The sequence below is a fragment of the Mesoplodon densirostris genome, chromosome 2, assembly GCF_025265405.1.
Source record: "Mesoplodon densirostris isolate mMesDen1 chromosome 2, mMesDen1 primary haplotype, whole genome shotgun sequence".
Lineage (NCBI taxonomy): Eukaryota > Metazoa > Chordata > Mammalia > Artiodactyla > Ziphiidae > Mesoplodon > Mesoplodon densirostris.
The window spans coordinates 107,998,998-108,021,360 of record NC_082662.1 but is presented as its reverse complement, the minus strand read 5'-3'; the positions used below and the strand labels follow the sequence as shown (position 1 = coordinate 108,021,360).

Sequence of the window (22,363 nt, the reverse complement as noted above, 5' to 3'; positions counted from 1 at the left end):
GTCACACAAGAGAAAGTTGTGAATGGTTCCCCACTTTCACAGTCCGGTTTGCTTAGGGAGGACCTTTTCCCTGGGCATGTTGGAAAAACGGGGAAAACCATGATTTCATCTGTTACATTTTTTTTTGGCACACACTTTTCACCAAAACATTTTCCTTGTAACAAAATGAAACTATCTGAAGAGTAGTTTCAGATAGTTTAAATCCTGATACCTTAGAGAGGGTCAGATAATAGTTGTCCATTAGCAGCCTAATTAATGATTAACAGCCTGGTGACAGATCAGGAACAGGATAAGACCCCAGGTGCCAGGAGAGAAGAGGATGATAAAGATAACCTGTACAAGCTTTGCTGTTTCGCCCGAGCCAGCCCAGTCAGAACTACTCAAAGTGTCCCCTACGACTACTGGTCCACTCTATGTTTTTAATGAGGTTGTTCTCCCAAGTTACTGTAACAAACCCAGTCCTTAATAATTTGACACCATTGCCTAGGACCACACAGTAAACTCACTGCCAGGACCATTTCACAGTTTAAAGAAAGTGGTAGCCCATTGGGATGATGGATGTTCACAGACATCAGGGCTCACAGGGCATCTGCGTCTATGTTCACACCCCCTCTTCACATGCTGGCCAAGTGGTTATCCGGTCTTGCAGGTGTATCTGCAGAGATGCGGGACTCACTCTCTCTTGAGACCAGTCATTCCACTGGGGGCCAGCTCTGTAGCTCTGCCCCTCCAGCTTACACCTAGTGGTCCTCCCTGGATCTACTTCTTAGAGAGTGTGACTCTTCTATAGGATTTCTGTTTAGCTCTTTGAAGGCCTCCACTATGACTCCCAAGTCTTGATGGGTTCAGTGACCCCAGTGCCTTCAGCCCTTTCTTAGGAAACACAGACATGAGCTCCCTCGCCATCACCCTCTGTCTCCAAAGCTTTCACAGTCTCCCAGAACTTGGGGTCTTTGACTGCTCAAATACTCACACAGGGGCTGATCAGTACACAGCATGAAGAATGTCACCTCCCTTGCTCTGAATGTCATACTTCTTTTAATGCGGCCAAAAGTCACATAAACTTTTCTACCAATCATATCACTCACTGTTAAGCACACGGCACTGTTGTCAAACAAAGGCCTCCTTCCCTAGAAGAAGCCTCTTATACTCACCTCTACACCCAAGTCTAGTTGCTCTGGAGGCTCATATGTAGAGCACTGATGTAACCCAAACAAAGTTTCTATTAGAGTGCCCAACTATTCTAGACTTTGAATGTCTTTTAGGACCCGATTCTGCACTTTTAAGTATTAACTACTTTTCTCCTTGCTTCCTGTCATCCACAAATGACACATCATCCAGGCTGTTGATGAGAATGGTGGACAAGGCAGAGCCCTGCACCATCCTGTACAATCTCCCTACAGACTGAGTCGGATCCATCTTTCAACCAGTTACTAAACCCTTAGCACCAGGCTCACAGTCTCCATCTTAACCCCAAGGGTATCACGAAAGACCTCACCAACGCTTGCTAAAGTCTACATCTGCAAACAATCTAAATGTCCATCACTCAGGGAATAGTCAAATAAAAACAATTTATCCCTACAAAGAAATTCCATGCAACAGTTTTAAAATATGGTAAATCTATTTATTCCAAGACATACGTTTTTATCTTAACAACATGCACAATATTCCATTCTCTCTAGAAATAGAATTCCTCTATAGGCATACAACTGTATGCATTCCATATAAATGCATAGAAAAATTCTGAGATGACACAGATCAAACTGACATTACCTGTGAGGAAACTCTGATTGGTATGGTCATCTAGGACACCTTTATCTATATTTCAGTTTTTATGAGAATACACTGACTTATTACATGAATACAATATAATTTTAAATCGTTAAGATATAGGACATCTAGGGAGTCCCATGATATTACCAGTTTAATACTGATTTCCAAAGAGAGACCAAGACTAGTTTGAAACAACTTGTGTTTCGTAAACGCTAATCAGGCAGCGTCCTGTTTGGATGCTGATAAATCATCTCTTTTACAATTTGTTGAAGAATCTTCCTTCCTTGCCCTTTAGAAAATCTTGCTCTCCACAACGGCTTGAACATGAACCGAGGTTCAGATGATGCAGGTCAGTGATCTGCTGCCCTGAGACGAGATTAAGAATGTGTTGGGGGCTTCCCTGGTGGCGCAGTGGTTGAGAGTCCGCCTGCTGATGCAGGGGACATGGGTTCGTGCCCTGGTCTGGGAAGATCCCACATGTCGCAGAGTGGCTGGGCCCGTGAGCCATGGCCGCTGAGCCTGCGCATCCGGAGCCTGTGCTCCACAACAGGAGAGGCCCCAGCAGTGAGAGGCCCGTGTACCACAAAAACAAAAAAGAATGTGTTGGGACCTGGAAACATGTTAAGGAGCTGGGTCAAAGTGAGCAGCTGAGCACAGAGAGACACCACTTGGGCCAGTGGGAAAGGACCAGAGCCAGGCTGCTCTTGAGGGGCTTGGGTTGGGGGGATATCCCAAGGTGTGTTCCGGGTTTTCAAAGAGCATGTCCCAGAAGCAAGACAGTCTAGAGTAACCCTCCAGAGACATCTGGACAGAAGAAACCCCCAGCGAAGCAGCTACATGCTGCAACACACACAAAAAGGCACCCACATCCTCAAAACCATGCTGGGAATAAAACATGTGGGCATGTGGTGAGTGTTGTGCCAGAGACACAGATTAACACTCATAAGCAGGCTCCAGGCATCTCTGAGCTGGGCCCTGTCAGTCACTTCCGCTGATGATGCTCAAGGTCCTACATCCCTCTGTGCCTCTAGGAAGCAGCCCTGGCAGCAGTTAAGTAGCTGAGTGGTACCAAAGGAATAGACAAGCTTATCTTATCCATCACTTCAATTATTCAAGACATGAGGTGGGACTTCTTGTCTGACTTAAGTCACTGCCAAAGTCTCAAGTCCTTGACAATGAGTGTTCCTGAGCTAGAAGAGCCTGGTGTGCTGTGGCACCATGCAGAAGGGGAGTGCACGTGACAGAATGGCTGCTGGGCCTGGCAACCATCCCAAAGTCACTGCATCATCAATGAAACGCTCACCTATTTGGTTACCTGTGCCCCGAGTTTTACTTCACCCTGACCCCTGCTTTTAGATGATCAGAATTTTTCATGAGCTGAACCTTTACCTTGACCCTCCCAAATGAGGAAAAAGGAGAAAGTGCTCCCTGTGGCTTATGGCACCTCATCACCCCTGCACAAAGGACGTGGCTTTGGGGCTTCCCTGGTGGCGCAGTGGTTGGGAGTCCACCTGCCGATGCAGGGGACGCGGGTTCGTGTCCCGGTCCGGGAAGATCCCACATGCCGCGGAGCGGCTGGGCCCGTGAGCCATGGCCGCTGGGCCTGCGCGTCCGGAGCCTGTGCTCCGCAACGGGAGAGGCCACAACAGTGAGAGGCCCACGTACCGCAAAAAAAAAAATTAATAATAATAATAAAAAGGATGTGGCTTTTGTTTGTTTCCATGATCAATGGATCCTGCTGGGCCACACCCACTTCTCACAGGGAGCCAGAAAAATGTCCCCGCCCTTCCCAGCGTGGAGGCTTCGAAACGATGTCTGGCTGACTTCAATTAATCGTGTGGGAAGTAGAGGCAGGGGAGAGAAGATGTGGATTGTGGTACAATGGGATGCCCACCTGGCTCTTGTCCATCGGCCATTTACTGCGAGCCCTTAGCAAAACCTTACAAACTCCAGAGGTCGACATAAAATTAAGGGTTAATCTATAAAGTCTCTTCTAACGCAATGAAGGTGGGAGGGACATACAGAAAGGAAGGAGCAAGGGGAAAAGGGACAATTCCATAGCAGCTCTATGTAACTTTTTCTAGAACTGAAATGATCTGATTTTCAAAACCATTTTCCTTAATGTTTAACTAAAGCTTTCCTGGCTGCAGTTTGAACCCACAATCCCTCCCTCAACAGTCACGGGAAACATGGAGATGGCCACCAGCCGAGCCAGCTGCCACACCGCTCTGGCCCACCTGGGCAGTCTTGTGGGCTTCCTCTCTTGGCTAAATGGCCTCCCGCCTCGGCAAGGTCTCCTGGGTTGGCCCCGGGGGCTGGGGGTGGCACTGCTACTGACGACAGCCCTCCCTCAACCAGAAGAACTACTGAGCTCCCAGCATAGATAGGATAAGAGAGAGGCCTGGGGGGCAGCGGGGGCCAGGGATGATTTCTGAGAGAGGTGTGAGGCCTCCTGGCCACCAGGGGCTCCACGATCATTTCACAGCGTATAGGCGAGCACCTTTCAATCTCTTCTGGACTATGGAGGGGAGCTAGAAGACGGATGGACAGTTGCTCTGTTTTAAGGCTAAAAATTTGCTCCTGGGCTTCCCTGGTGGCGCAGTGGTTGAGAGTCCGCCTGCCGATGCAGGGGACACGGGTTCGTGCCCCGGTCCGGGAAGATCCCACATGCTGCGGAGCGGCTGGGCCCGTGAGCCATGGCCGCTGAGCCTGTGCGTCCGGAGCCTGTGCTCCGCAACGGGAGAGGCCACAACAGTGAGAGGCCCGCGTACCGCCAAAAAAAAAAAAAAAATTTGCTCCTGTTTTCTGAATTATCACAGAAGACAGAAGCAGCAAAACAAGGAGGCCCTCACAGAAGGGGAGGAAAGGAAGGGCAGGATACAAGACCCCTCTCAGCTCCATGGGAACTCAAGGCAATTACTCACCCCAGAGCTGAAGGACCTCCACCAAGCTTTCCCAGATGTTGAATTCAAGGGTCTAGATCAGCAGGCCAATGTTCCCTCCCTCCCTGGCTTTGCCACCCATTCACTCAGTAGCTCTAAAGGGGGCGTCAGGCCCTCCTAGGGCGAATCCTTTAGCTTCTCTCAAGCAAAGCTGCCTCCTGCAAAATTGCTATGGGAAGCCCCACATCAAAGTGATCTGGTGACCTCTTACCTTCATCCCAAAGGATTGCATTCGGGTGGCCACCTCTCTCCCAATTCTGCCCAGGCCAAGAATTCCTAGGATCTTTCCATTCAGCTCTGTTCCCATGAACTGCAAACAGGCGAAGAAGTGGAAGTCAGCACCCAGAGTGGACGTTGGGCACCCAGCCAGGTGGGGTGAGGCAAAGCCGGCTACTCACCTTCTTCCGTTCCCATTTGCCATCTTTCATGGAAGCCGTCGCCTGGGGAATCTGTCTGCAAGGACAGACGAAGTCAGCGGGCCCACCCAGACCCTGCCAGCCCAGGAAGGAGGCGCAATGTGAGGGCTGCACAGCCACTATTTCTGCCGGGCATCCCCCCAGGGAACCAAGATCAAGCTGGGTCTAGGGGGCTTAGGTTCAGAAACACCGAGGATGGTCAAGGGAGGGTAGCAGGGGGAGACCCTTGGCAAGACCTGACTTGGAGCCCTGGGATTTGTCTCCAGCTAGGTGTCTGGAAGGAGGTTCTGAGTCCATCTCAGTGGCTGGAGTATCAGCCTGAGTGACTCTGGGCATGTAAAAAGCAATAGCTAATCCTCCAGGGTTTATAGGGATAATGAAATGGGGTATTGGTGGATTTTGATAACATCAAATGTTCCAGAAATTCAAGAATTTCCATTTTCCTATTCCATCCAGAGCCATAACCTACAACATCTTACACTGTATCAAGGGACAGCTGAATACTTATTCTCCCTTGAGAGTTAGGCTAGACTGGGGTGGGTGGATGGTGTAGTCCAGACACTTCCAACAACCACACAACCTCCTGTCCCACCACACACACACACACACACACACACACACACGCACGCACACACACACTCCACAGCTTATCTCCTCCTATTGGTCAACATGGAGGTCTGAGTCTCTATGTGTTTTCTGGAGAGGACAAAGGAAGTTAGGGCCATGTGAGAGGTCAGAGGGCAAGATGTGTCATGTGGGACATGGCCCTCCAGGCTTATCCAGAAGCTAGAAAGGAAGAGACAAGAAACAAGGTTTAAACATCAGCTCATTTAATGCTCACCACTGCATGGGGGTGGGGTGTGTCCACTGGGGTTTAGATACCTCGCCCAGCATCACTCAACTAAATGTAGCGGAATGGATTCAAAGCCAAGGAAGACATCCCCACCAGTTAGCCTCCTAAGTATTTAAATGCAGGCGTTCCTGCCGGCCACAAAATTCAGAGGTGTGTGCATGTCTGCGTGCGTGGGAGAGAAGAGATTCCAAGATAACTCTTCCTGTATTTCCACTTCACCGACTTCTTATAAAAAGCATTCTTTCCTGTCTACACGTTACCAGGACACAGACTTCCATCTGAGGGTGAGGTTGATGGGAATCTGTTCTACGATCAGAGTCCCGTGAACTCATGGGTAAACTCAGCAAAGCTTACGTAACAAGTTCATGGAAGAAGCTCCATCTCACTGCTCTGGCCCATGGGGCCTCATTTCAGGAATGTCATTTAGGACAATGACTTGCCTTGAGGAAGTGCTCCCCCCTCAGCAAATCCAGCCAGATCAGATGCCTCTGACCCAGCGAGACGGAGCCCCCAGCTCTGGCCTCCCGACCTCTGCCCACCTGACTGCAAGGCGCCGTCTAAGAGATGTGCGTGCAGCACCACGGAGCACAGGAAACCCTCACACACTCCCTCTGGGTGCTCCATCCAGCTGGCCGTGGTGCCTCTCTAGGTTTCAACATCTCGGGATCCCCACCAGGCCAGGCTGGGGAAGACCATGACATGGGCAAGGGACCTCCCAAGAATTATATGGAGGCCGGCCTGACTTAGAAGAGAAAATAAAGCAGGCCCAACGGTGAAATCTACATTTGTTGTATTCTCCTCTCTTTCTTTCCGTGCCCTTGTTCTTCTCCAGCACCTCAGGAACAGGCAAAATCTGTTCAAAGTCCCCTACTGTGAGGCCCATTCAGGCCTGCTCTCTACCCACACGGCCCAATGCTCTCAACTTTACTGTGCACACTTCCCACCCCCTCTACCACTGCCCTGCTGGGAAAGTGGTCTGATTAAACCAGCACACAGGGGTTATGAGAGACTGGTGATTCCTTCTCCTAGGGTGCTTCTTTCTTGGTTTTGACGATGAGTGAGGTCATGATGAGTGGCTGGCGACAGGGCGCTTCCCCTAAGTCATACCACTTTGCCTACTCCTTAAAGTAAAGCTGGTCTTGGAATAGGAGGAAGATTATTCCTGACTCGCAAGGGAAACACCACCTCCAGAAAAAAAAGTAACGGGCCTCCCTGGTGGCGCAGTGGTTGAGAGTCCGCCTGCCGATGCAGGGGATACGGGTTCGTGCCCCGATCTGGGAGGATCCCATATGCCGCGGAGCGGCTGGGCCCGTGAGCCATGGCCGCTGGGCCTGCGCATCCGGAGCCTGTGCTCCGCAACGGGAGAGGCCACGACAGTGAGAGGCCCGCATACCGCAAAAAGAAAAAAAAAAAAAAAGTAAGAGAATTAGAAAGCTGCACTGGGGTCGCTCTCTCACCCCCCCAAAAAACAAACAAACAAAAAAAAACACCACTGAATTTAATAGCACAAGTGACACCAGGGCATCAGGCCTCAACGGTTCTCCAGATGTTCTGGGACATCCAGACAGCCAGCTTAGGGACCCCTTCTGGGCTGGGTCCCTTCTGCTGTGTAATTCTCCCTGTTCTTCCCTTTCTCCAACCTCCTCTCCTCTTCACTGACCAGTGAATATTAGTGAATACCTAAGATCTCAGGTAGAAATCTTGGGGAAGAGTTAGAACAAAGGTCAACTTCCCCAGATCCTCTCCCAGCAGGGAGGAGAACAGGTCTTGAGAAGGGAAAGGAATCATTTCTCAGCCCCAGAAGGTTTCAGGCCTGAGTAGTGACGTGAGGGGTCCTGGCTGCCTGGGTTCCTTGGTTTAAGGATCCGTGGATCTGCAAAGGGACCCAGAGAATCTTCCCGCCCTCCCACTGGCTCCTTGCCCTTCCCACTGACCCACTGCCTGTTTAACAGCAGTGTTCATACAGTCATTTTACCACCCAACACAGTAAGATTCGTGCACATCTTGTGTGTTTGCAAACAACCTGAGAAGCCACCTGACCTTGGTGTGCCAGAACCAGTGTAACGAATGTTCAGTTGAGGACTGACGGTCTTGAAGGTTCTTATCAGCCTGCATGTCACCAAGCTGAAGTGTTTCTAAGTTTCTCGGGGTCAGTTTGCTTAGGGAGTCATAATAATTGACAGACCACAGAGAGTGACTCTGCTCAGAAGTCAGGGACTTACCTGGCCAGGCACATGATCATCCCACAGGTGAGCTCCGCAGCACTGAGGCTGTTCCCACTGGGGGTGCTAAAGATGGAAAAAGATGGGGGACATCAGTCAGCCAGACCCAGGATTCCCACTCCTGTCCTGGTGGAAAGACTAGTGAACGCTGTGCTCTCTCTCCCGCTCCATAAGCTTTCCTGTTCTTTTTGTTTGTTTTGTTTAGTTTTATGGGTTTCTTTTTTTTTACTTTTTTAAAAATTGAAGTATAGTTGATGTATAATATTATATAAGTTACAGGTGTACAATATAGTGATTCACAATTTTTAAAGGTTACACTCTATTTATAGTTATCATAAAATATTGGCCATATTTGCTGCATTGTACAGTATATCCTTACACCTTAATTTATACCTAATAGTTTGTACCTCTTAACCCCCTACCCCTATGTTGCCCCTCCCCGCTTCCCTCTCCCCACTGGTAGCCACTAGATTGTTCTCTATATCTGTGAATCTGTTTCTTTTTTGTTATATTCACTAGTTTGCTGTATTTTTTAGATTCCATATGTAAGTGATAACATACAGTATTTGTCTTTCTATGTCTGACTAATTTCACTTAGCATAATGCCTTCCAAAACCATCCATGTGGATACAAATGGCAAAATTTCATTCTTTTCATGCCTGAGTAGTATTCTATTATATATATATGTATATATATATATATATATATATATATATATATATATATATACATATATATATATAACATCTTCTTTATCCATTCATCTGTCGATGGATACTCAGGTTGCTTACATATCTTGGCAATTGTACATAATGCTGCTATGAACGGTGGCGTGCACCTATCTTATAGAATTAGCATTTTTGGTTTTTTTGGATATATACCCAGGAGTGAAATTGCTGGGTCATGTGGTAGTTCTTTTTTTAGTTTTTTGAGGAACCTCCAACTGTTCTCCACAATGGCTGCACCAATTTACATTCCCACCAACGGTGTACGAGGATTCCCTTTTCTCCACATTCTTGCCAACATTGTGAACTTACCTGTTCTTAGTGAAAACCCCTAACACCACGCCACTGCCCTAGGTTCTGTGATGTACTCCTGCCCTAACCCCAGGGCTGGAAGAAAACCCCTTTGCCCTGGCTTTATGTTTTCCTGCGGAGGGACCGCCATTCGAGAAGCACACTCATCTCTCTACCCAAACTCACTTCTCCCGGGGCAGAGAAGTATCTCAATAGATTGGGAGAGATACGTGTGGCTCAGCCCTTCTCTCTCTCCTCTTACTTTAGGATCTACCTGCCTACAGAAAGCACAAATCCCTGCTGTTCCATGCCATCAGTCTTTTTTAAAAAAATTTTTTATTGGAGTATAATTGATTTTACACTGTTGTGTTAGTTTCATGCCATCAGTTTTATCGAGGCTGTACCCATGACAGATACAGAGGTCAGCCCCTTGCCCACAGACCTTTATCAATTTGCCCAACCTGGCTTTTTTTTTAGTAGCAAAGCTAATATTTTTATCTCCTCCTGTTTGACTTTTCCTCCTATTTCTCAACAAGTTTTGCACTGAGAAATCATCCTCACAAGTTAAATCATAGGGTAATGTTGACTCTACCCATCTTACAGAAAGGAAAATAGAGATAATACCCATGAAACTATTTTTCTTTTCTCAAAGCTTTTTCTTGTTGCTCTTAGAATAATTTATTAACACACGTGTTCACCCTCCTTTCCCTCTACTGGGTCTTTTCTTCTCTGGAAATGAAGGTTACAAGGTGAAAAAAGGTCAAGAGATCCTATTTTTAAAAAGTTAAAAATTAAGATAAAAGGATTCTCAGACATGTATACATTGATGTGTATAAAATTGATGACTAATAAGAAGCTGCTGTATAAAAAAAATAATAAATAAATAAATAAAGTAGACCAAAAAAACTGTTTCTTTCCCTTGAAAATCCAGAACTTTTCAAAAGGAAATAAATAAAAATAAAAAAATAAAAAAAGGATTCTCAGAGTCTGTCTTTCCATAAGAACACCTGGCTTCCTGTCTCGCCCAGCAAATGATCAGGCTACATGGGATACAGGAAGAGGTGTGGGGACCAGGGGGCTGGTGCCTCTGGGTCCAGGGCAATATTGGAGGATGGGTTATTGGTTAACATTTCTTCTGTTGGATATTGACCTCAGGCAGACGATTGGGTTGGTTAACCCCTACCCTATGGAGGGAAGTGGAGGGAAGGGAGGGGAAAGTCTTGAGGACAACAAGGCTCCTGAGGGAAGAGGAAAGGCTCAAGGACAGAGAAGTGGAAGGGGTTAACCTTGCCACACCACTTACATGCCAGACGGGAGACAGAAATGAGTGTTGCCTAGCGTTGGCATGCTGCCATGACCTTTGCCCTGGGTTTCTGCAAAAACAGCTCTAAAGGGGACCCCTTCCCTCTTGGCCCTGGAGTAAAGAGAAACTGGGTTCCCGGCCCCAGAAGGGTGCAGGGAAGTGAGGAAGAGAGAGAATGGGAGAATCCGTCTACTAGCAAAGGTTATACAGCTGCACAAGGCAGACCATAGTCAAGCAGAGCCAGCAGAACCTGGCTCCAGATGAAACAGCCGAGGGGGAAGGGCAGGGCTGAAGCAGGGACTGAGACAAATCCACCAGCCTTCTTCTGATTCCCCAACCAGGCTGCAGGTGTGCAAGCATCTAGGGGGCAGGTTTGTGAAGCATTCTGAGATTACAAAGAGAGCCTCTGTGTAAAAAACCCGGGGCACCGCTAAGCTGTGAGTGCTGACCCCCTGTCTGGACTTGGCCTGGAGCGGGCGGCCTCCTGGAAGCCCCTCTAACTCGGACTCAGCTTTCTCTACAGGTGTTTCCTCCCCCTCACGGTCAGTCGCCACACACCCCACCACCCCACCACTTCCACGACTTACTTCATGACCAGGATGCCCTTCCTTGTTGCAGCCTCCAGATCCACATTGTCCACGCCTGTGCCAGCCCGGCCCACCACCTGCAGCTTCTTGGTCGCGTTGATGACATCAGAGGTCACCTTGGTGGCCGAGCGGACAATAAGGCCTTCGCAGTCCTGAGGCAGAAGAAGAAACACCTGGATCCACAGAGTTGGTCTTTGAGACCTCGTAAAGCCCTTCTGTCCAAAGTGGGAGTTCCTGCAGGCTGGCTGACTTTGGATCCATTCGAGGAAAGGAAGGCATGTTTATGCACACACATCTGAAAGCCCCCGCTGTCACTCAAGCTTGGGTTCACATCCAATCTCCAGCCCTGACAAGCTATGACTCTGAGCTTCGGCCTCCTTAAGTGTGTGAAGAAGAAATGAGACAGGAAGGTACAACGCCTGGCGTGATATCTGGCCCCGCTCAATGGACATCACTTCCTCCACTGGACACGGAGCTACTGATGGAAGAGGTGGGATTGGATTTTACTTTGTAAGCCCCTATGCCTGGCACACAGAAGGCACTCAATAGATGAATAAATGAAGTGAATAAAAGACAAATTGTTTAGGAAAAACATTTCCTAAAATAGAAACCAAAGTAAGGGGAAGGGGAGAAAATAATTAAATTTGTCCATAGTTACTTGGAAAACCAGGCAATATAAGGCTAAGACTATACCTACGTGAAAAATCAGACTTTCTGGATTCATCATAGCCATTTTACTTGGGCTAAGCCAGACCCCAGGACAATCTTCCTTAGGCTCATCCAGAATCCAGTGGTATCTTCTGCAGAAAAAGGATACTGTGGCCAAACACCCGATGAGAATCCCCAAGAAATGGAGAAGGTGAGCAAATACACTCTGTCCCAAGCTGGCTGCCCCAGGTTGGTGAGCAAGCAGCAAGGGTCACTGCACAAGCAGCAAGCTGGGAACCAGCAGGCTGGGGTTCTAGGCCTAGGGCTGGCAATGACAAGTTGGGACACTGTACCAAGTCATGTCATCCCGAACCCTGGTCTCCTTCTGTAACATAAGAGCATTGGAACAAATGGCCCCTGGGGTCCCTCCCACATCTGATCTGACACCTGTAAGCCACGCTGCATTTCCCCAGTGGAGCACCCAGCTGGATCCCACGAGAACCTTCTCTCTTCCCTCCCCACCACACAGATTCTGGAGACAGAGAAAGGCCATGGGCATCTGGCTCCTAGGGCGAGGACCCACACTGTGTTTACTGTGTGCAAGCCCAGAGCCTTGGAACCAGTTTGGACAAGTTACATGCAGAGAGAGCACAGAGTTCTTTTCTCTCCACAGATGGAAGAAGAGGAATGAAGCTTACGTTGCAGCCTATTTAGATCTGGAGGGCTTCTCAACACTGGGATGATTGTTCAAGAGAGGCTGCAGAATTACTTCTCTGGAGGTGTGAATGCTTCATGCATCCTCACTGGCTGGGCGCTGTGCCAGACCGCAGACAGCTGGACGGAGGACCCTTCACGGGCACTCCCAGCCTTTTGTGTCTGTGGTTCTGAATAGAATGCTCCTTGAATGCTCGCTCCAAAGCTGCCAGCCCTTCCGCAAACCTTGGGAATCTGCTTCCCACAGGACAGACCCGCTGTAGAAGAGGATGCAGACTCCCCAGGAGTCCACCCCATTCCTGCAGACCCTGAGGACAAGCCCAGAAACAGCATGGCGTTTTTCTTTAACAAGCACAACCTCTCTTTGTGGAAGGATCTCCCTTACAGAGATTTATCCTGCAGCCTCTCTCTACTTTTCCCTCAAGGGTGTGTCCCAGCTTTCTCTGAAGCCAAGAAGTCTGAAGAGCCTCCAGCCAGACCAGCACAGATGTACATGCAGAGCTCACCCATCCCAAGTGGGAATCTGCCTTTGCAGACTCCCATTCAGCAGACGCTGGTCCCACATGATTCGGACATTCCTGTGGCCAGAGTTCACGGGCTTTCAAGACCCTTTACACCCTCAACTACCCCTGTTCCTGTTCATTCAAACACATCATCAATTAATTCATTCAAGGGAATTCCCTGGTGGTCCAGTGGTTAGGACTCTGCACTTCCACTGCTGAGGGCGCGGGTTCAATCCCTGGTCGGGGAACTAAGATACCTTGAGCTACACGGTGTGGCAAAACAAAAAAAAAACAAAAAAAAAAAACCAGAATTCATTCAATCAGCATGCATTTACTGAGAGCCTGTGTGCCAACCAACCAACCTCCTGCTGAGTCCTCAAAACCCCTGCACTCCAGGCCTGGTCCCCTTCTCGGGCCCCATGTCATCCCTCAGAGGCTTGGCTCCCTGCAGTCCACTCCTCTCCTCTACTTATGCAAACCGCAGGCCTTTGCAAATCCGCCCACATCTTCCCTGCAGTTTGCAGTGATTATAACTTTCTTCTGTAGCACCCCAAGGTCCTCTCTGGCACTCCCGCAGTGGGACTCTCAACACTGCACCCACTCTGCTGTCTACTGTTCTCTGCTTTGTGCATGCTCTATCTGTATAAGAATGCAGGCTGGAACAGGCATTTTCTTACACTTGGGTTTCCTCCCCACTCCCAGTCCCACAGCTGCTTCAGAGCTGGAAAACAACAGGCCACTGTTCTGCTAGATTTAAGGCGGTTCCGGACAAACTATGCAAACTCAGCAGTGGAAACCCATTCACGTTCCTCAAGTTCACACATGCTTCCTTTCCCAAGAACAGTCTTGGCCTTGGGGATGATTCTAGCATTGCTCCTGCTCCTGACTTACATCATAGGAGAAGTCAGAGAAACTCTCCAGATCATGTTCCCCAGCTATAGAGAATGCAGGTTTGGCACAATATGTGTGATCCTGATTAAGTAGATGGTTATTTAACTTTTGCAAGCCAAATCCTAGTGTAAAGGCTAGAAATTTGCATTTTAAAAGAGCCTTTCAACACATGGACTCTTGCATTGAACTTTATTCCCTTCTTTTCCTTTCTTCAAATTCTGAAATAAAGATATATAGGTGCTTCAGTAAATTAAATGCATTACCAGCATGGGTTTAGAGGATTCTGACCAGCATTGCTAGATAATGAAACAGAAGAAAATATCAGAAAGCAACACATCTAGTAAGGGTATTCTTTCATGAAACTTTAGTGTATGCGTGTACACATATGTGTGTGTATAGTGAGTTATAATGTAAAATGGATTTCCTATTGTGGGCCATGGTCAAAGTTTAAAAGCCACTGATACATGCTAAGATTTAAATGTTCCTGCATATTTGGCTTATTTAAGATGTGACATCTGCTGATAGAAGAGGGGTACACAGTCTAAGTAAGAGTTTTGTTGAGTTCCAAACAAGATGCTTTATTATTCCAAGCCAGTATTTTCCAAACTTTTGACTAAGACCCACAGTAAGAAACACATGTTTAAGTTGTGATTTTATACTCATATACCACACACACCACAAACACACACATAATTGAAACAAATTTCGTGACACAATACTTAGCCTTACTATCTGCATTGCTCTCTGATATTTCTTATTTTGTTTTTTTTTTAAATGCTAATCATGACCCATTAAAGGGACTTCATTACCCACTAATGAGCTGTGACTTGCTTCAAGTCTGAAAAGCATGGTTCTGGAGGATGATTGTACTTCCAGACCACAGAGTGAGAGAAAATAAATTGTGCCTGCCCAGAATACCAAGGAGTGGGAACGGAGGCCAGACCTGGTTCAGGCAATAGGCCCCAGTTTCTTTCAGTATTAAAAAGGTTTAAACAGGGGAGGGCAGGGGCCACTAACCCAGGCACCTCTCCACGCAGAATAACAAGAGGCAAGTGAGGATATGAGGACCCTCCAGTGGCCCAAGCAGACTAACCAGCAGTCTGAACCTAGTGTTTTTTACAAAGACAGACATGACTGACAGACAGACAGACAGACAGACTCCCAAACCACCCAACAATGTAGCCAACAAACACCCCTCCTCTCCTGCCAGGAGTTTTCAGTGCCTTTAAAACATCCTCCAAGTTCCAGCCCCAGATTCCCAGCACCCACCCGGCCGACCTCCCAACACCATGGAAACCCTCCACTAGTGACGAAGGCCTCCCATTCTAGTCAATTCCACACTTACCACTCCCTCTCAACCCACCCTACCCCCGGGGTACAGAATTTTAATTTCCATAACAAAGCTGGAAAGCCCCAAGTCCAGGCCACTCTTCCCAACCCGGTGGTCTGGTGGAGGTGAGAACCTAGAGACCACTCCACTTCCTTCTGGCCACTGCCCAGAGCCAAGGCCATTGATACCATCTACACAAAAGAGGAGGTGACAAGTGTGAGGTGCCTGTTTCCCATCCAGTCCTAGGGTAGTCCAAGGATCACGTCCTGAGCCCTTGGTCCCCACCGAGTCCAGGCTGATCACCCGCTTCTCTCCATTTGCAACGCAGTGGAGCAGGCAAAGGCTAGGCTGCCGGATGGTCTCATTTAGCACTCAAGTACTCAAGTGTCATCTGGTCACTTGTCTCACCGTGTGTTGGCCAGGCTTCTAACTAGCTGACAAGCTTCTTTAAGACAGGGACCAGGGACTTCCCTGGTGGTGCAGTGGTTAAGAATCCACCTGGCAATTCAGGGGACACGGGTTCGAGCCCTGGCCCAGGAAGATTCCACATGCCGCGGACAACTAAACCCGTGCCCCCAAACTGCTGAGTCTGCGTGCCACAGCTACTGAAGCCCGCGATCCACAACAACAGAAGCCATGCAGTAAGAAGCCGGGGCACCACAACGAAGAGCAGCTCCCTCTGGCCCCAACTAGAGGAAGCCCCCACAGAGCAAGGAAGACCCAACGCAGCCAAAAAAAAAAAAAAAAAAAAAGACAGGGACCAGTCAGAAACTTCTCTGCATACAAGCCAGGGGCATAATGTAGTACCACGGGGTGGGGGAAGAGTGGCAGGGGTTCCATGGAGAAACACAGCAGGAGATAACAATGGCAGTCATGAAGACCATGTGATTGCCTCACAGCTAAAGCAACAGTAGCCACCTCTGTGGCTTGATTTAAGGGACACTGGAGAGGGTGGATCCGCGCTGAGACTAGTTGAAGTTGGTAGGAGGCTACACTGCGGGGTGTGGGGGTTCGGGGGCAGGGGAGAATACATCCGGACGGGTCGGGTAGAGACACCTGGGCGCTGGGCACAGTACAGAAGTAAGAAGTGCAGAAACTGGAGTGAAGAGTTCACGAAATAAATGTTATAAGGCAGGAAGAGGCCACCAAACGTCGCAGGATTTTTACAAACAAGTTAGAGAAAGATCTGAAGTAAACTGCACAAACGGTGATAACGTTCCTGAGAAAGATCTGCTAGGAAATATACGTTTCCTGGGGACTTTGGGATCGGAATCTGGTACGATCTGGCCATTCCTGACCCCGCCGAGCCCACTGGCGGAGACTAAGCCTGGACAGCGGCGGCCGAGGCGACTGCCGCGTGGCCGGCGCGGAGATCTCGGGCGCCCCCCGCCCGCCCCTCTTTCCTCCGGGCGCTCCCAGGCGGCAGAGGGGCGGTGAAAACTCTCCGCAGTCTTGCATCAGATGAAAGGCGGGTATGGCGTTTGCCGCTCCAGCCGGGCCGCCTTCCCTGCAGCTTCTCCAGCAGCCACTGAACAGGCTGGGACTCCGCCGGGGCCCCCCAGGGAAAGCAGGACTTGGCTGGGCGAGCCAGGGCTTGGCTGGGGAAGGATCGCCGGTCCCTGAGCTCCAAACAGGGAAGCCACATTGGCGCCCCTCCCCCGGAGCCCCCGCGCGAGGTGGGGAGAGGCGGCGCCGGGCTGCCAGGGCTACTGAGCGCAACGGCCCTGGGAAGCCGCGCTGGCATCCCGCGGGCAGCCTGCAGGACCAACTGAAGCAGCCAGCACTTTGCAATCCTGGCGGGAGGCATGCCAACGTGAAACACGCGGTTGCAAACGGAACGGAAAGTTTGCATCCTGCAGCTTGCCGCCCTTTGTTCCTCCCTCCTTCTTCTCCCTCCCCCCTTCCCAGCCCCCAATATCGGGAGACCCCAAGACTGACACCAGCGATGGGGGTGAGGGTGGGGCACGCTGGGCCGGAATTGGTCAGCCAGTGTCCGCGGAGGATGCCTCGCAGCCCTAGTCTGTCTCCCGCTCGCCTAACCTGCAGCTCGGCTATCAGCTCCTCTTTGCTCAGGTTCTGCTTCTCCACCACCTGCAGCCCTCCATCTTGCAGGATCTTCCGGCAGCAAGGGTCCAGGCTATCACTGATAAGCACTTTCCGTAGATTTGCAAAGGCCATTGCTGGAGTCGGCCTCGGAATCGGCAGCTCTCCCTGGGAAGAAACACCTAAACGGAGAAGCTGCTGTTCCGGCTGGCTGGCTCGTGTAACTGGGCAGGATTCGCGATCTCCCGCTCCCCCTTATCTCCCACTCCTGCTCCTACCGTCTCCTTTTGATTGGACAGAAACGCTCCAACTCTCTGTGACTCCGCCCCCTCCTCGCGGTCCGGAGCTTTCAGATCCCCGCCCACCATATTATTCTCCAGAGATGAATTTCTCAATCTCAGCCAAAGCATTTCTCTACACCTGGTGAGTATGCAGAAGCACAACTTACACTGAGTAGCTGATTCATATCTGAAATAAACTGAGAAATATTCGTTCTCATCGTGAGAGAAATGTTTCATCTTCATTCTTTCCTCCTAAGGACCCATTCACTAATTCCTTAACAAGCATTTATTGAATGCACCTACTATGTGCAAGGCACGGTGCTGGATGCTGAAGAGGCTCGAACATCAAAAAGACATAACCCCTTTCCTCTAGTGGCCTAACATCGGAGGGTACCAAAGACACAGACACGGAAACTTAAATATTAAAAAGCAGTGGGAAACCATTTCTGAGACCTCACAAAGCAGTGATTACTTCCAAATGAATGATGCAATGAGAATTATGAGCTTAAAAGAGAGCAAGGGCCTGGTGCATTTGGACCAGCCAAAATGTTTGTTCAAGTTCAATATTCTCCTTTTCCTCTACTTCCTCTCTGATTATATAAAAAAAAAAAAAAAAAAAAAAAAGAAGAAGAAAAGGAAAATGAGATGTCAGTCTGGCCTAATTTATATATTGACCAAGGAGGCACATCCCAGCTCTTAACTCCTTTATGTTGAAACCCCACAGCAAACATGCTTTTCCATGCCCCACCTTGTCGAATACTGGAAAATTCCATTTTGGATTATTTAAGGCCACCTAGGATCAGGGATGCTTATAGCTGAATTAGAATTCAGTGTTTTAGACATATCTGGCCCAGTTAACCGCTGTGTTCTGCTGTGCTGAACCATTCACAAAACTCAAGTGCTAGATCCTTATCCTATAGAACTATGCAATGTCAATATTCTGACGTAACGAAACTTTGGACAGATAATTCCTAGGCACAAATCAGAAGTTAGACCAAATGCTCCCAGTGGGAAAGGAGATAATTTGGCTATCCTGTTTACTGGTTTGGATGATTTCTTGGTCCTACATTCCAGCACTCATGAGTATTCCATTTCTCTTCCTCTCAGGAGGTGCCCAGCAGCCCTGGGGGTCCTGGAAGCAGATGGTGGACCCGGCCCCAGAGGCTAATGAAGCGACTTGGGAAGCACCCATTTTGGTTACCACTTTCACTCACCCGCTTCCAGGACTCACCCTCTTTAGATTCAGTGTAGAATCTAAAGCCCACTGTCTCTAAAGGGTAACCCCACCCCTTTACCCCAAGTCAAACTTCTCAGATGGTGTTGAACTCACAACCAGAGGCCCTTCACACCTGTCACCTGGGTATTATTTTCTTTCTTTATTATTTATGCCCCACCTACTTTCAAAATGACACACAAAAGATACTTCTAAGACCATTAAGAAAATAGTTAACAGATAAGAGTCCATTTCCAGGTAGAAGGGAGGGTGTGTAAAAATTTCTACCCTAGGCAAGTCAGAAATGTTCCTCTTATATTTCTATAGCATTGTCCTCAAGTTATCTCACAGTGCCTTGTACAACATATATGTGAACATTTCCCCCCAGGATCAGAGGTACAACTTTATATCCCTCTAATAGTGCCTCGCACAGTGCTTTCCATATTGGAGATTCAGAAGACGTTTCATTCAAAATTAATTTATCGAGCACCTACTATATGTCAGGTACTGTGGCTTAGCACTCGGGGTGTGGTGATGCACAAGTCACATCCCTTTCCCCAGAAAAACAACATTTAAAGTGTAGCATTTGAAGGATAAATACAGAGGTGCTAAAGTGCTTTGGGAGCAAGAAGGAGACCCCTCAGCACAAACTAGAGGCAGCAGGAAGGATTCTAGAAAGGTTGCCTTTGAGCTGACACTTCAGTGTTCATTGAGGGCAGCCACTCTGAGCAGAGATGAGTACAACCTATTCTGCCTTCAAGCCGCTCATGGTCAGCCGCCTACACTTGAAAGCATATAGGATGTACAGAATAAGAAACAGCCAAGTAGAGGAGAAATAACATTTACAAAAGCCTGGAGATGTGAAGAATCACGAGATGCTCGTAATGGCTTCTCCAGGGGCACGAGCAGTGGGAGGTGCCGGGGAGCAGATGAGACTGCAGAGGGGCCAGGAGTGAAAGGCCTTGTCCTGAGAAGAGCTTTAAACTTGACTGGAAAGGTAGGACAGAGGTGCTGAGCCAATTTTTAGAAGCGATATGATTAAATGAGCTGTGGCTGAGCTGAGCCTTGATACTGTTAATGTAGATAATATCCCTCCCCATCCCCCCCACCCTGACCCCTCACCCCATCTCCAACTTCTATTGTAAGTTGCAGGGTTTTCTTTTTCTTTCTTTCTTTTCTTTTTTTTTTTTTTTTTTTTGCGGTACGCGGGCCTATCACTGCTGTGGCCTCTCCTGTTGTGGAACACAGGCTCCAGACGCGCAGGCTCAGCGGCCATGGCTCACGGGCCCAGCCGCTCCGTGGCATGTGGGATCTTCCCGGACCGGGGCACGAACCCGTGTCCCCTGCATCGGCAGGCGGACTCTCAGTGGTGGGCTGAGTGGGGCAAATGTTCTCTCTCTCTCTCTCTCTCTCTCTCTCTGTGTGTTATTGCCACCATCCGTAAAACAGGAACTTTGGCCCTCTTGGAAGTATTAGGAAAAGAGTTCCGCCTTTCTCTCCAGACCCCTCACTCCCTCCCTTCCCCTGACCCCAGCCCCTTGGGAAGAGAGCCTGATCTGATTCTGAGTCTGGGGGAAAGGTTGAGTGTCAGCCCAGGTCAGCCCTTTCTTGGCTCTCTCTCTTGCAGCTGGAAGCCCACAAAATAACATGCACTCTCCTGCTTCCTTGTGTGTGTTGAACCCCCCAATGCAGGCCCCACTCCACGCACTTGAGGGTGCAGGAGCTCCAGCCGCCCAGCTGCTCTGCCTGTGGCTGATAAGGTCCATGGGCGAGGGGCAGCCAGAAGTAGGAATCCCATTTTTCTACTTGGAACCCAGCTGCGATCTCCAAACTCACCTTGGGAATAATAAAACAGATATTTTGAGAGGTGGACGATGAATTGTCATCTGTAGAATATGCACATCTGGATTTGAATTCCAGCTTCTCCAATTACTGATTATGTGGCTATGGGCAAATTACATTGCGTCTGTAAGACTTCGTTTTCTTCTCTGTAATATGAGACTAGCACTGGGATAGTGTTTATTTCGCAAGATTGTTGTGAGGATTAAAGAAGGCAGAGCACACAAATGACTGCTTGGCTTTCATTCATTCAGTCAGTTAATATATATTTATTGGGAAACTGTAAGCCAGGCACTGCTGAAGGTGCTGGGAATGAAGCTTTGAAGGAGACAAACACAACCTCTGCTCTCATGGAGCTCATGTTGAAGAGAGAAAATAAGTAAATAGATGAAAAAATTTAAAAGATAATCTCAGTGTGTAAGTACAATGAAAAAATATGAAACTGAGTGATGTGATAGAGGATTGGGGTGAGGGGACATCTATTTTAGTCACTATGATCGGGGACAGTCTTTCCAAGAAGATGATATTTGGGTTGAGACTGAAATAAGAAGTCAATTATCCAAAGAAATAAGGAAAGAGAATTATAGACAGAGCAAAAAGCAGAACAAGTCAAGGAGCACTCGAGGGACCTGCCCACCAATATTTCAGTAGCTCTTACTGTGTGCCAGGCACAGTGCCAGGCTCTGGGATAACAATACTGAGCAAGTCACGCGAGGCCCCTGCCCTCAGGGAACTCGCAGTCCAGTGTGTGAGAGCGTGTGTTGCATATTTGGTCTATAGTGGACAGTCAGGAAAGCCTCTGAGGAGGCAGCCCTGAAGCTGAGATCTGAAAGTGGAGGAAGAGCCCTGGAGAACATCTGGGGGAAAGAGAACAGTAAGAACAAAGTCACTCAGGTGGGAAAGAGCATGGCTTTTTCTAGGAACTGACAGAAGGTCCGAACACCTGTCATGTAGGGAGAACAAGGGGGAATGGGGCCCAAGATGAGGTGGGGAGGTCAGCAGGGGGCCAGACCATGGGAATAGTCTGGACTTTTGTGGATGCAAAGAATACCATTTAAACTGGCCTGAGGGAAAAAAGAGATCACTCAGGTCTCTGAAAAGATCAATTGCAGACAGAAATGAGTTCAAATGGTATCACGGGTAATTTGTGTCTCTCTCCTGTCTCTGTTTGCCTCTGGGTTTGCTTCATTTCCAGAAAGGCAAGATGTGGCATAAATGTCACCAGAGACTGAAGAACAGAATATTCAGCTGTATATTCTAGCAGTTTAGCATCCTGGAAGACTGCACTAGTCTTCCAATGGTTGCTGCAAAATGTCCAGACCTGATCCTCATCGGGCCAACTTGGAACATGTATCTGTCCCTGAACCATTCACTGTGGCCAGCGGAAGGGACTTGCTGACTGGCCAGTCCTAGAGAAAGCACCCACTTCAGATCTAGGGAGAGGATTTTTTCCATCAGAAGTGTACACTAATAGTGTGGGTCCCCCTAAAAAATTCAGGGTGCTGAACCAAAAGAAGGGGAGTGGGGACTGGAAGAGAGGCTGGCAATACCAATCGTTGACCACGACACCATGGTAAGGAGTTTGGATTTTACTCCAACTAGGACGGGAAACCATTGAAGGATTAGTTAATAAGAAGGGGCAAGTATTATCTAAGTTTTAAAATGATCACTCTATTTTAACTCACAAAAAAGCCCATTTTTACAGTGTTGTTTTGATGATGATGATATGATAACAATAAATACAAGGATGATAATGATTAGAAGAGAAGTGGGTCCCTTGTTTGGCACG

At 48.5% G+C, this 22,363-nt stretch overlaps 1 protein-coding gene across 3 annotated transcripts in view; it reads right to left on the bottom strand.

Moving 5' to 3' along the window:
* The window catches only part of PHGDH (phosphoglycerate dehydrogenase), a 32,074-nt gene extending 14,571 nt beyond the window's left edge, over window positions 1-17,503 (bottom strand). The window contains exons 1-5 of one of the 3 annotated variants that reach the window (XM_060090368.1): window positions 17,239-17,503; window positions 11,113-11,264; window positions 8,207-8,272; window positions 5,114-5,168; window positions 4,927-5,025 (exon numbers count right to left, since the gene is read on the bottom strand). In XM_060090368.1, the coding sequence (XP_059946351.1) occupies window positions 4,927-5,025; window positions 5,114-5,168; window positions 8,207-8,272; window positions 11,113-11,264; window positions 17,239-17,376 (510 nt within the window). In that variant the 5' untranslated portion in view covers window positions 17,377-17,503. The remainder of the gene's footprint in view (window positions 1-4,926; window positions 5,026-5,113; window positions 5,169-8,206; window positions 8,273-11,112; window positions 11,265-17,238) is intronic. The other 2 variants (XM_060090366.1, XM_060090367.1) reach the window with 2 other exon arrangements.
* Between the last annotated feature and the right edge of the window lie 4,860 nt (window positions 17,504-22,363).